We start from the raw sequence: 14,371 nt of genomic DNA, 5'->3' as shown, positions 1-14,371 counted from the left end.
TAGCAACAGTAGCAACACTAATGTTAGCTTTCTAACCGGTATGTCTAAGATATTAATATATCCAAGTGGTAAAAACGTCCACAAAATAACACAACCAGCTAAAAGCTAGCTGCCGTTAACTTAGCTAATATTTATGCTAGCGGCTCTATAGCGAAATAACGGTAACATTAGCTTCCCCGCAAAACTTCCTCCAGCCGTTTATCAAGCCAACGGTTAACTTGTTAGCTAACTACGCCGAAACAAACCTCTCACCGGTTCTGTCTCTCGCCATTTGTCCTCAGAGTAAAACGTTTTCTTCTTAACCGGAATAAAATCTCAAACAGCGACACTTCATAGAAAATGTTGTGCAGTTCAATTAAAGGTTCGTCGGGGAAAAAAAACTCCTCACCTGTCAACCTGTCAACAACCTGCCAACTTCTCGAGATTTTGATTGACGTGAAGCTGATCCCGTCTGAGCCAATCAGCACGGGCGTCTTGGACACAGGAGGCGGGACAACATGTTGTTACGTTCCTCTTGTAAAATAAAATAAAATAAAATAAAATAAAATAACACATCCAATCAAACTGAAATTTAATGAGTAAGAAAAAAATAAGAATAATAAAATAAAACGAAAAAATTTAATAAAATAAAACAAAATATAAAGACAGTTAAGTTAAATTTATGATAAATCAAATAAACAGAAATAAACTAAAATAAATAACTGAGTAAGACTAACATAATAAAATAAAAATGCAATAAAATAAGAATTAAATGCAATATGATTAATAAAATAAATTTAAAAAAAAAAGGAGAAATGCAATAAAATAAAGTAAAACAGAAGACATGAAAAAAAGTAAAAATAATTAAATTTATAATGTTGTAATGAGAAAAAAAAATCCGAGACTCTCAGAAAAATACAATCTTTATTAGACTCGGGTCATAAATGTACATTTTCAATTATTATTCTCATGTGTAATTTGCACAGTGTTAGACTGCAGACCTCCACGGACCGCAAACTTTACGACGCCATCCATATGAGGAAGGGCAGCAGGACGGCCAGCAGGGTGGCGTAGGTGCTCACAGCTCTCAGGTAGAGCAACAGACACGCCCCTAGCACCGCGGTCACCTTGGCAACACGCCGGCTCAGCAACAGCTTCCTCACAGTCTTGCAGAACTGATGAAGAGGAGAGAAAAAAAAAACACATTTAACAGCTGATAATCCATGTCAACGAGGGGAAATTCTTCCTCGAGAAGTAAACTGGAATAAAATATGGTGATAAAGATTATGTTACTTATATAGTTCCATATTATAGTTCCACAATCATAAAAAGAAACTGACTTAAACTTACTCCAGATGCACCTTTAGATACTTTTACTATCTGTTTTTGCCTCTTGTTTCTTGTCTTTTGTTCTCTGGTATCATCTGGTTTGTTTTCTGTCTTCATGCCCATCTGTTTATCAATAAGAATAAATCCATGATTTTCCGACATGTTTAACCCTGGAACAGAGTTTAAAGTCAGAACCATAACTAACCACTAGATGGAGTAGTTACATCGTCTTATTATCACTGACATTTACACACAGTGATGAATGAGCTTCATTTCCTGCTTCAAATATGTTATAAATCAAAACTTAATAAAGAGTCTATGGAGCATTTATTCATTAGCCTTCCACACTGAGGGTGTAAACATGTTATTCTACTGGGTGATATACAGTTACAGCAAAAAAGAAATTGTTAAAGGTCAGGGGTGATACAAGGTCACATGTTATTCCTCTTTTATCTAAACTGGTTTATATGTATATATATATATATATATATATATATATATATATATATATCTTTATTGTTATTATTACAAATCATTGTTTTTTTCTGATAACCTTCTGGCCCATCAAATGTCAGATATGATAACAAATACTAGTCAGAGCCAAAAGCCTTAAAAGAGCTATATGTACATGTTTGCTAGTGCTACATAGCTAGTGTTAGCATTAACAGCTGTTTACTAGCTGAGGTTATAATGCGTCCTCTGAGCAGCTGCTCGGTCAGGGCAGACTGGGGACTACAGTGACTTGGGCCAGGGCTAGCTGGTTAGCATGCTAACTTCAGTAGAAGAAAAAAAAGTGATAGTAACAGAAGCAAAACAACTTTCGACCTCTGGAGAGAGCTGTTGGTGAGTAAAGGAATGAAGTTTCTTCTAGACCGGTAAATAAACAGCTGCTAATGCTAATGTTAGCTATGTAGCAATAACAAAACCTACAAATAGCTCCTTTAATAATTCCTAAAGAAACAGAATCAAGTTGGAAAATATTCATATCTGAGAATCTGTAACGTTCAAAATAATCAATGAAAATTACTCTAGTCTATTTATTATCAACATTTAAATTCCTTTTATATTTGTGTATCAGCTTATTGAACTTCCAGTATTTTCGTATTGTTCAGTGTGACGCTGCAGTTTCATCAGGAAAAAGTCTGTTTCCCAACTCACAGACTCATTCATTAGTGTACTGAACTAGAATTTAGGTTTTTACACAAACTGAAGGTATTTGACTCTTTAAGCTTCCAAAAGCTGCTTTACTTGAAAAAAAAATCAGCTTTGAAATTTCACCAAAACTTCCACTTGAGACGCCTCCGGTCTGCTCTGCTCTCTCTCTCTCTCTCTCTTCCCTCCATCTTTCTCTGCCCACTTCTCATTTCCTCTCCCTCCCTCTCCTGCTTATTCTGTCCATCAGTGTGAAACCCAGCCACTTGTTTGCTCCGTTATTTCACAATTACACTCTGTCACTCTTTTAATCACACGCTGCAAATCCCAGGTCCAATGAGACAACCATCTGCAGCTGAGAACAATAGCACAGAAACAATAGGAGCTTTCATTGACGGAAGTTGCTGCAACAGAGAGGTTTAACCCAATTAAAGAGGCAGGCTGGTCTGATCTGTGATCGGCTTTAATAAACGCCTCGCAGCTAAATGTGTCTGACCTTTAGCTGTGAGCCGTTTATTAAATATGCAGCATAGTCCAGGCGAAGAGTTTAAATACAGTATTGTACACTGGTGGGAGCTCGCTGCTTTTCTAGGTTTGTTCTGAAAACTCAAGGCGGTTTCCACACACAAAACTTCTGGATATATTCCAGAGGTTTTCAGCCGAGGGAAAATGGACAGGTGCACACAAGAGGTTACTTCCTGCAGTTAAAAAAGCCTACTTTAAAAATCAAAAAATGCATCATAACTCAGTCAAATCTGAACGCACAAACATGAAACACATATTTTTAGATTCAATGTGATTTATACTTTCCGATAATCTCAATCTCTCTGATGTTCATCATGACCGAATGTCCAGAAATCATAGAAATAAAACATCTAGTTATGAGTGCAGAACTTATAATCATCATGTTTTTAACCTCAGTATCACAGTGGTGGTGACAGCTGTCTGTACATCCAGTGGTATATAGTAAACAGGAAGTGCTAATAGCTAATTCTTCAGACTTCATTTTTAGGTTTAGTGTCTGCGTCACCTGGAACGTCTGGAAGCTCACGACGGTGCCGTAGCGACAGTACATGACGAAGTGTTCGCAGTTGTACCACAGCAGACTGTAGGACACGTCGCCCCGCAGCTTCTCCGCCCTGACGGCCACCTCCTCCCCCCGCAGCGCCGGGCGGCTGCACACCTGGACAGAGGTGGTAACAGATATGATTGTGGTTTTGAAGCAGCCGGACAGGGTTCTGGTTTGATGCGGGTCACCTTGTCCGTGGTGTTGATGAGTATCTCTGATCCGTAGGCGAAGTCCTCCACTGAGTCCACTCTCACGCTGCCACACTGAGGAAGAAACACATCTACACCGTATTATTCTGTGAAGAACTACAGACATTACCAACAGACACCTGTCCACCCCAGGTGAAGATAAGACTGTGAAACATCAACAATAATTCATATTTCTTTCATTTCTTTGCAACCATTATTTCTCCACTTTTTTCAGTGGCTTTTAAACTGCCCTTGCTCAGCTGTCATGGAAACGTAGTGAAACATGACGTGACTCCCAGTCTGTGTACTGGGTTGAATGGTGCTTCAGTACCTTGGCCAGGACTCCCAGCAGGAGTCTGCTGTTGGTGACCATCTGCTTGATTCGACACTGGTTACTGGAGACGACGGGCATGATGTCTGGGATGAAATGAGCTACTCTGGAGAGAAGACAGGATAAAAATTAAATTAGCATCTTTGACCAATCAGATCGGAGCATCATGATGTCCACGGCCCGTCAGACTCACCTGCCCGCCCCCAGGTAAATCCCAAAGTGTGTGAACAGAGTCCTGGGCACTTCCAGCAGGTCCCCCCTCCTGAACATCAGGTCATACTTACTCTTCATCCTCTCTCCTCTCCCTCCGTCAGCCTCCTCCTCTCTCTCCTTCTTCCTCCCCTTCTCTTTCGGGTCGTGACTCGGCGTGGAGATGAAGAGCAGAGCGAGCAGCTGCAGAGGAAACATGGCGCGAGGAGAAGGAGAGGGAAATGTGGTCGTCACCTCACAGGTGGTTTTATTCTCTGGGTGGGAGGGGCAGAGAGGGGATTATGGGAAATGCCACCGAGGCTGGTCGAGGTCCAGCGCCGGGTGTTTCAGGTCCTGAGAGGAAAGCAACATTATAAAAACAACTCTGATCAAAAAGAAACAGTCAACAAAGTGAAGTGTCTGTTACTGTAACCATGACGATAAACGTACTCCAACCTAAACAACATACTCATTTTATCCCAAACTGCAATCCTTCCCTAAACCTGACCAAGTTGTTGTTGTGGCCAAACCTCCATAAAGCTTCACTACAGCTTCGTCACAACATTTCATTATTTATTTTCCAGCTGTGAGTTTTAATTCTTTAAAAAAGAATCAAAGCTCTGCTCCTAAGACTGAAGCACATGTAGCTACAAACTGCTTAAAATCTATTTCAATTTATTTATTTCAATTCATTTCTCATATTTGTTTGTAACAGGAAAGTTGGAGATCCAAAGTTTCCAAAAGATGCAAAATATGTCAGGATGAAATTTATGAAAATGTGTTGAATATTTCCTCTGGATGGGATAATGCAGCCATAATATATATATATATATAGAGAGAATAGTATCCTGTAGCTGTGGAGGATAAAGAACGACCATAGACTCAATAAAACATACCAGCAGAAGAGAAGACGTATGTCCCAGCAGAGACACACAAAAAGGATTCATGACAAAAATAAAACTGAACAGAAATTATAACAATATGATGTAATAAAAACAACAACATAAAAAACACAAAATACATATTCAGTCAACAATTGAAAGAATCTGTTAAAACAGGACTTTAGGGCAGTAAAGTAAGTAGAAAGTGCAGTAATAAAAGCAGAAACAACAGAGGACAGATGCTGAAGTCACTGTCTACCTCTTCTACTTCTGCTATTCAGAATCGAACTGAGTCACAGAAACGTCAGAACAACAGGGAGCTGACTGAGCGTCAGGATTATTATTATTAAGCAACGTCAGTCAGGCTCTTTGCAGCCCCTGCACACAGCTGATAATTATTAATGTACATACAACAGTCCTTCATGAAGATTATACTGTTTATACAGAGGTGTTTCTGTTATTCAGCATATCTTTGTTGATATAAATGGGTTGGACAAAATAATATAAACTTATAAACTTATATAACTGCTTGTAATACCAAGCAATACACCATGAATGAATGAATCCAAGTTTATGTTAAGTTCTATGTGCTTCTATACAGTACATAATATATACAGTTCATCATACTATTTGCCTTTTTTTTTAATCCTAATAAGTAACATACATTATGTTTGATCTTAATGAATTAGGAGAAATCTGTAAAATAACAGTTTTTCTCTGTAGAAATATTAATGAAACGTTCTGTACATTTATTGTTTATACACTTTATTTGAATTAGGATATTTTACTTTAATTTAACAGTTTTTGTTTGGTCATTTGACCATTTTTTAAGATTTCTTTTTTACAGTGTAGATCTCATTGTTTTTAGAGACATAGTTTCATCAAGGACAGCCATGGTTACTGCACTAATTAGCTAATATCTCCTAGCTAGCTACAATAGTTAGCTGTTTAGCTACGTAACAATCCTTCTGTTCCACAACACGTTTATTTTCCTCACAACATCTTGAAGAATATCTAGTTAAAAGGTTGTTTCATGTGTGAAAATGATGATTCAGAGTGAGATAGCTACCAAATACACAAAGTTAGCTAACTGCTAGTCAGCTGCACAGAGGCAGCTTTTTATTTTAAACAATTATAATTACAAAAACAATATTCAATGGCTTAAACCAGATCTATTACAAAAACAAAACTCAACAGAGTAGTTAAATATCAAAATACCTCAAAAATAACATTTAGCTTTTGCTAATTAGTGCCCTCACAGAGACCAGTATGTGATTTATGTTTGCTGCAGGACACCACATACAGTGAACAGCAGGCCTCAGGCTGTTCCCACTGTTTGCCAGTAGAGGGCGACAGAGTCCAGAGTCTATTTTCAGTACCTGAAAACTTTACCTGATCCGCTGACACTGATTCTCCAACGTGTATGAAGGGAAGTAAACAGAAAGCGAGTGAAGTATCAGCTCATGACCTATAACAGTATTTATGCAGCTGATGCTTATTCACTGATGAGTTATTTAAAGAGTGATTTAGTAACTTTAAATGCTGGACACATTTCAAAATCAAAGAATTCAACATGTCCACTCTATTTCCACTTCCTTTATTTACATTAAAAAAACAGTATAAAGTGTTACAGCGTTGTAAAAAATAAATTCTGTACAAAAGTTTGTGACTGTTAGAAAACAATCAGGTCGTGAAGGATATCTACAGATATTTACAGAAGAGCTTCGGGGCTGAAATGAAAACATTGTGATCTACAAGGGAAAGAAACTGATTTGTTTTTCTCAGTTTACATGTGTAAAAACTGAACAGATTTCAGTCGGGGGTGGAATGAAAACAGAAAAACTGCTGAGCGTGGTAGTAGTGTCACAAGAACTAAATAAAAACCTTTAACTCATGCTTCACTTACAAGCTTTTTCCAGGGCTTTCAAAACCAAGATGTGGTTACGAGCTGTGGAAAAAAGCTGGTAAATAGATGATTTTCTGTTAAGACTTTTGTTGTCATCATATGAAACCCTCTTAACTGCCATCTGGGTCATTCTTTATGGTTTTCCTTCGGTTTCAGGGTTTTATGCTTCTTGAACAGTTGCGGAAAATGTTGAATTTTCTCCTAATGAACACCAAAAATATGTGGGAACCGAGACCAAGCCTGTTATTTCACGTATATAAGACCAAGAACATTTGATTTTTCAATCAAAACTTAATTTTCTTTTTTTTAAATTAAAGGTAATAGTCATGTGTTTAAAAACAGGAAACAGGCGCTGGTGATATTCTATAATTTTCATCTTGACCAGCTGTTAGTCACACATATTATTACATGGTCTTTAAAATAAATTATATATTTGTGTTTTAAATGCTTTGAAAGATTTACTTCTTCAGTGTGAACCATTGGGTTTGGAGCTGAGCGTCGGACACACTGTTGTTTTAGACAATAAGGAAAATACAGAATAACACCAGACTGATCCTTTAAAGGTTGAACTGAACTGGACGCAGATGTAGAATAACTTCTCCCAACACGGGATTGGCTGACAGCATCATCACAGCTAATTCAAATGATCAGTACTTTTTTTATATAAAAAATATGAAATATTTCAATAAAAAATTCTGCAAAAAATGTCTGTTTTGTATACAAATCCACAGTTTTCTGTCTTGTTTGGAAAAGATATTCCTCCATGTTGGAGGACTGACAAAAACAAATTCACATTCTTAATAAAACCTGTAGCTTTAGTAAAAATGAGTAATTAATAAATGATCTTTGGTCCCTTTAACATAGATTAAAGTTGGAAAACCACAAACCTTTAATTGTTTTAAAGTTGTCTCTTTTTCACCCATTTGTTCTAAACCAAACAGAGACATTAAAACCAGTTGCTTCCTGTGCAGCAGGAAAAGAGCTACGTATGGATTTAGCTTCATTAACATATGAAATTGTTTGCAGACGACTACGTCCTTTCTACAAGTCTTCCAACATGGCGGCTTGGCCCGTTTTTGCGGGTATCGTCCTGAAGCTTCTAGCTGGCCATCCACAGGGTGAAGGGGATGAGGATGGTGGGCAGGGCAGTGCTGGAGGATATTCCCAAACACACCATGGACAGGAGCCCGAGCAGCGCCGTCAGGAGGACGTTACGCCGGTCCCGGATCAGCGACTTCATCCACTCACAGAACTGGAGAGAAAAGAATTGGGGGTGACAACAGGGGAAAATATAATTATTATTATTATTATTATTATTAATAAATATTATAGAAAATCTTTTTATTTTATAGCAGCAAAAGAATTCAAATTAAAAGGGGAAATAAAAAATGTAAAGAGAAGTTGTGAGATAAATTGTTGCTATTTTAATTCTTATGACGTCAACATTATTTATTTAATAATATTTCTCTTTCAATTTTACCCCTAAGCCAATAAGATCTAATGCAAGTTCACACAGGATTGTGGGAGCTGTAGTTCTAAAACGTGCCTACAACGGGGACATGGGTGTGTGTCGGGGGAAATCCCTGATTTATCCAAGACAAACAAGAACACACGATTTACCAAAAGAAAAAAAAAGAAAAGAAAACGTCAGGCTCTCAGTGAGCCGACCTCTGGTCAGAGATCCAAGAATATAATTGACCTGTTGTTTATTTTACTGTGGGGCCCTCTGAGGCCCCTGGTAGAGCTCCTGTTGCCTCCCACCCCCCACCCTGACGCTTTAATGAACCTGTAGGAAGCAGAATGTGAGTCCTCGGCTGCAGCCAGGTCAGACGTTTAGGTTAGCAATTACAGGAAGTGAAACTCGATCAGGGGAAAGTCTCTCTGCTGAGGGGGTGGGGGTCAGTGGGGGGGTTGATACAGGGTATGAATGCACAGACAGGCCACGCCCCCTCACATCCCCCACATTTTACACTTTAAATATGTCTGAGACAAACTTCTAACAAGAAATAGACATGATGCCGATTTTCATTCTCTGACTTAGATCAACAGAAGAGTAACAGAGGACGGCTTTTATTTTGATTTAAGTTCAAATGTATAAATATATATATATACATATATTTGTATGTATATACCCATATTTTCACAGCTAACTGAAATTAAACCCATTTTTTTCTGCAAATCCATTCAGTGTATTAACATTCAGTAGCTCTCACTATATATAGTTATTTATTAACAATTTCAGTTACCGATATTTTATCAATATATTAACGCGGACTCTCGCGGGTGCAGAAAGTACAACACGAGCTTTACTGCATCTTCAAAACAAGACAGAGGACATTTAGTCGATATTGTCCCCAAAGACACAAATATTCCGTCCATCGAACGATAAAAAAGATTTTTAACTGGTGAAGCTCTGTTTTCAAAATAAAACAAAGAAGAAGCAGCTCAATGCATCATGGGAAATGGGTTACAATCTTTGTTATGGTGCAGAGCAGACTGAATGTTTCTGAATCTGAGGATTCTGGGAAATTAAGTGTTTTTAAATGACCTTCTGGGTTTTTACTCTTTAATCATCCTTTATTGGAACAGATGAGAGGCAAAAACAGTGCAGGAGCCTCTCCGCCGCCTCCTTCATCATCATCATCATCATCATCATCATCATCATCATCATCAGCCTGCACTGACCCTGACTCTCTGCTGCTGTTTGGTCTCTGGCAGTCTGGTTTCCAGTCTGAAAGCAGCTCTTGTTCTCCGGACTTTTCCGAGCAGCGACCCAGATTTTCCTCTCGTTTAAAAACAACCTCTCTCACTCAAACACTCACGACGTGACCCGGAGGCGGAGGGAGGAGGCGGAGCCACAGCAGCTCGTTTCACGTTGATGTTTTTAACCTTCTGCACCAGAACGATCACAAGCACTAAGACCAATGAGCAAACGTCTTTATGCTATAATAAATGGCATTAATAATGCTGAGTCACTGACGCTTCAGCAGCATGTAACTGTTGTAGCTGCTCCAGGTGGAGATGGTTCCCAACCTAGGGGTCGGGTCCCTCCAAAGGGTCATTAGATGAATCTGAGGGGTCGTGAGATGATTCATGGGAAATATTGGATTGTTTTATTGTTTTGAAATGAAACAATGTCAGAGGTTTGGAGAGGGAAGGAGTTATTGTAAGAGGTCAGACGGGTTGGTTTAATCTTAAATGACACGTGAAGTTTTTTATAAACTCGCCATGGTTCATTTTAAAGCTCCATATTTTCTTCTTCTGTGTTTTATTTGCAGTGTTGATCCATGAGAAGATATATTTGTGGTTCATCTCAGTGTAGTTTTACATCTCCTCTCTCAGGCTTCTCTCTGGAGCTCTAGTGACAACCGGTCAGTGAGCCAATCAGAAGAGAGGAGGCTCTGAGCCTCTCTGCATGGTTTTAAGGCTCAGTGTCTGAATACAGACTGTGTGCATCTCTCTGTGGACTGAGCGCTTTGATACTTTCACAGTATTAATATAGAAGCTAGAGCTGATCTATAATCACACTACACATGGACACAGACCTTTACACTGGAGGAGCTTTAAGGGAAAAGTAACTTGTAACTGCAGCTGTCACATAAATGTAGTGGAGTTAAAGTGTAAAGTAACGTGCGTGATGCTCTGTACTGAGTTTACATTGACTTAATGGATCGTTTACAGACTGTTGAACTTTGTGTTATAGCATTATTTTTCTCATTTCTTTTGTCAGGTTTGCACAAACACTTACTAAATGAAACTCTTTTTCCTCCTTTACCGGCTGCAGCAGATAAAACCTCCTCACAGCCTCTAAACAAACCGAACCAGAGCAGAACTGTGAGGAACTCACTGGTTCATTGGAGCTTGTGTATTTTATGAGGCTGCAGACCGCCTGCCTGACTCCTGCAGCTGGACCGTGCAGATGCTGATGTCCCTTCATTTAAACCACAGTAAAGTTCTGCAAGAAAACCTTCACGTGCACCGATGAGCTGATGAAGGGACCAGAACCATCAGACCACTTCCACCTCGGCTCGCAAAACCGCCGATTGCAATCCTCGCGTAAAAAGCGCCAAATTCTCACCTGGTCTGTCTGCAGGCTCTGCGCCGTCCCGTAGCGGCAGTAGGTGACGAAGTGCTCGCAGTTGTTCCACAGCAAGCTGTAGGACACGGTGCCGACCAGCCGCTCCGCCCGCCGGGCCACCTCCTCCCCGGACAGCGGGCTCCGGCGCACCGCCCGGTCCATGGCGTTGAGCAGGATCCCGGCTCCGTACGCGAAGTCCTCCACCGAGTCCACCCGGATGCTGGCGCGCTTGGAGAGCACCCCGAGCAGCAGCCGCGTGTTGGTCACCATCTCCTGGATCTGCCGGCTGTCGGCCGTCAGCACCGGCAGGATGTCCGGGATGAGGTGCGCCACCCGGTTGTCTCCCAGGTAGATGCCGAAGTGGGTGAAGAGAGTCCGCGGGACCTCCAGCAGGTCCCCCCGCTGAAACTTCTGCGGAGCTCCGGCGGGCTGCGGCGGAGAGTCATCCCGCTCACAGCGCCTGGTGAGCGGCGGGTCTCCGCGCTCTCTGGCCAGAGGAGGCAGCAGGCTGGAGAGCTTGATGTGGGCGAGGAGGAAGAGTTTCTCCAGGAGGAAGGTGAGTGTGTCCAACATGTCTGCAGCAAAGAAAAACTCAGAGGACAGAAGAGAGAGAGGAAATCTGTCTGACTCGCGTCTGCTCTACTTCTCTCTGTCCTCCCTCTCTCCTCTCTGAAGACTTCTCTTCCTCCAGGGAAGTTTGGAGACGGAGGAGGAGGAGGAGGAGGAAGAGGAGGAGGACCGTGTGACGTTAGAGCTGCTGAGAGGTGAGGAGGGAGAGACATGAACAAGTTGGTCTTTATTTTCTCTGGTGCAAGGAATTAAAATAATGTGACTATTAAAGCTCCTCCAGTGTAAAGGTGTGTGTCCATGTGTAGTGTGATTATAGATCAGCTCTAGCTTCTATATTAATACTGTGAAAGTATCAAAGCCTCAGTCCACAGAGAAATGCACACAGCCTGTATTCAGAAACTGAGCCTTAAAACCAGCCGTCAGGACTTCTGGAACTTTGTGATGTCACAACAAAGCAGTCACCAAGCCCCGCCCACCTGGACCCACCATCCAAACCTTGCAGGATTTGGTTTCTCTGAGTGTTTTTACCTGAAATCTGCTTTATTTTTATTGGATCACTCAGAAAACAGTCAGCCAATCAGAAGAGAGGCTCAGAGCCTCCTCTCTTCTGATTGGCTCACCGACCTGTTGTTACTAGAGCTGCAGAGAGAAGCCTGAGAGAGGAGATGTAAAACTACACTGAGATAGTTTTTATATCTTCTGATGGATCAACACTTCAAGTAAAACACTGAAGAAGAAAATATGGAGCTTTAACATAAACACAGCTTTAGAAAGTTCACACTGTGGTTTGTTGGAGGATGATTTTTCTTGCAGATGGTTTTTACTGTATGGACTCAAAGTGTTCCTCACAGAGACATAAGTACAAGAACACACACAACTCTCTTAACTCAAAGCCGACCAAATGCACTCATAATTTCCACCACAGCAAATGTCACTCACACACACACACACACACACACACACACACACACACACACACACTGAGCTGTGTGAACTGCAGCCTCAGCTCTTTGCTGAGGCTGGTGACGACACAGACTCCCAGCTCTGTGTGAAGCTGCTTCTCAGATGATTAAAGGGCTGTTGCACTGATTTATTCTCCTGCGTCCAGTGACTCACCGACGACCTGGAGTCTGTCGTCGTCGTCAGCCTCAGACATCCAGTCATTTAAATCCACTGACGAGTCATTTTACACAGCTTTTCAGAACCAGCGTCCAGAGTGTGAATGATGTGAAAACACAGAGTGATGACGTGGATCAGCTCAGTGATCTCAGGTCTGAGCTGCGAAGACGACCTTCTTTAACCTCTAACTTTGTCGGCCATCACTCATTTTAAATGTAGATGTATCCGACACACCTGAAAATGCTTTGCGTCACCAGCTGTGCCGCCCCTCACCGGGTCCTGTCGCCTAGCAACCTTGACAACGCATTACTCTTAACCCTAACCCTTAAACTCATGATGTAGGCTGAATGCCAGATGTTAACAGACGTAATGTCACCGCCCCGTCACTCGGCCACGAGTGGATCTGACGATGGCTCCGTCCACGCGACGACGATTTCATTTCCTTTCCTGCGTTTTCTCCTCCCGTCCACACGACTGGAGTTTTCCAGCGCCGAAAACCGAGACTCTCAGAAACTGCTGACCCTGTTTAATTTGGAAACTCTGCAGTTGTGTCTCACCCACGGTCTCTCCTGATTGGCTGTCATCAGCCTGGACGACCAGTGGTGAATACAACATGATGATGAATGACAGTGTTACTGACGTTGTTGTCTTTGCAGCTGTTGTTCACTTACTTTCTGTTTCAATGCTACAACTGTCTTTGTTGTTCCGTGTACGTAGTATTTTGTGCATCTAATCAACTACAGAGTGGACGATCTACTTCCTGTTTACAGCAGTTTACCTGGTCATGTATGTGTGTGTGTTTTCAGGTGTGCTGCAGCCTGGGAGCAACTAAAAACAGAAATATGAGTGGATTTAACTTTGATATTTCAACACCGGACACCATGATGTCTCATAACAGAAATGCTGTTGCAATATTTGCGACCGTTGGCAGGATTTCGTCATCATCACCGTCATCACCGCCATCACCGTCATCACCGTCATCACCGTCATCATCGCCGTGCTGCTGCAGCTTCTCTCAGCCTGAGAACAAACAGACTCTTCACAGGAATCTCAATGAAGCCGTTTACAAAGGAAACACCAGCAGCGTTTTAGTCATCTGCAGCTTCAAGTGTCGTCCAAGTGTCTGAATGATGCTGGACGCCACCGTCAGCAGCAGGAGGAGGAGGAGGAAGACGAGGAGGAGGAGGGAGGAGGAGGAATCCACTGAGCTGCTACAATGAGGACTGAAGCTTCTCATTTCTGTCACTCACTCATTCATCAAACTCCTGCTTTTCTTCTCTTTCCTCTGCAGGGAGGAAGAGGATTTTGGGATTAAGGGCAGATTATGGAAACAAACACACACTGATCCTTCACTTAACCCCCCCTCAAACACACACACACACACACACACACACACACACACACACACACACATAAACACCACCCCTGCTGAGTGGTGTTGAATGACTGTAGATGGATGAGATTTGGCTGCTGAATGTGAGTGTTGATGTGACCCCGACTGAGTCGCTGCATAAAGGTGAATGGAGCTGAGTGACAGCTGACTGCTTAGTGAGTGTGTGTGTGTGAGTGTGTGTGTGTGT

General features: G+C 41.5%; 2 protein-coding genes across 2 annotated transcripts; both read right to left on the bottom strand.

The window, feature by feature from the left end:
- Positions 1-886: 886 nt before the first annotated feature.
- LOC111649477 (lecithin retinol acyltransferase-like) lies at positions 887-4,517 on the bottom strand. Its single transcript, XM_023399225.2, has 5 exons — positions 4,242-4,517; positions 4,049-4,154; positions 3,718-3,792; positions 3,491-3,643; positions 887-1,154 (listed from the first exon to the last, which is right to left on the bottom strand). The coding sequence occupies exons 1-5, from the start codon at positions 4,454-4,456 to the stop codon at positions 999-1,001; spliced, it is 705 nt and encodes a 234-aa protein (XP_023254993.1). The 5' UTR covers positions 4,457-4,517; the 3' UTR covers positions 887-998.
- Positions 4,518-6,699: 2,182 nt separating this feature from the next.
- Positions 6,700-11,788, bottom strand: LOC111649474 (lecithin retinol acyltransferase-like). Its single transcript, XM_023399220.2, has 2 exons — positions 11,103-11,788; positions 6,700-8,276 (listed from the first exon to the last, which is right to left on the bottom strand). The coding sequence occupies exons 1-2, from the start codon at positions 11,673-11,675 to the stop codon at positions 8,124-8,126; spliced, it is 726 nt and encodes a 241-aa protein (XP_023254988.1). The 5' UTR covers positions 11,676-11,788; the 3' UTR covers positions 6,700-8,123.
- Between the last annotated feature and the right edge of the window lie 2,583 nt (positions 11,789-14,371).

Source organism: Seriola lalandi, unplaced genomic scaffold (genome assembly GCF_002814215.2).
Source record: "Seriola lalandi dorsalis isolate HSWRI2012SDOR001 ecotype SW California unplaced genomic scaffold, Sedor1 jcf7180002050960, whole genome shotgun sequence".
NCBI classification, from domain to species: domain Eukaryota; kingdom Metazoa; phylum Chordata; class Actinopteri; order Carangiformes; family Carangidae; genus Seriola; species Seriola lalandi.
Note: the sequence above shows the minus strand (reverse complement) of the source record. Positions and strands in the feature narration are given on the sequence as shown.

Coding starts and splice junctions, on each gene's coding strand:
- LOC111649474 (XM_023399220.2), bottom strand. CDS start 11,675: ATGTTGGACACACTCACCTTCCTCCTGGAGAAACTCTTCCTCCTCGCC. Junction 8,277..11,102: donor AGAGCCTGCAGACAGACCAG/GTGAGAATTTGG, acceptor TTTTCTCTCCAG/TTCTGTGAGTGGATGAAGTC.
- LOC111649477 (XM_023399225.2), bottom strand. CDS start 4,456: ATGTTTCCTCTGCAGCTGCTCGCTCTGCTCTTCATCTCCACGCCGAGT. Junction 3,793..4,048: donor TGCTGGGAGTCCTGGCCAAG/GTACTGAAGCAC, acceptor TTTCTTCCTCAG/TGTGGCAGCGTGAGAGTGGA. Junction 3,644..3,717: donor TCATCAACACCACGGACAAG/GTGACCCGCATC, acceptor ACCTCTGTCCAG/GTGTGCAGCCGCCCGGCGCT.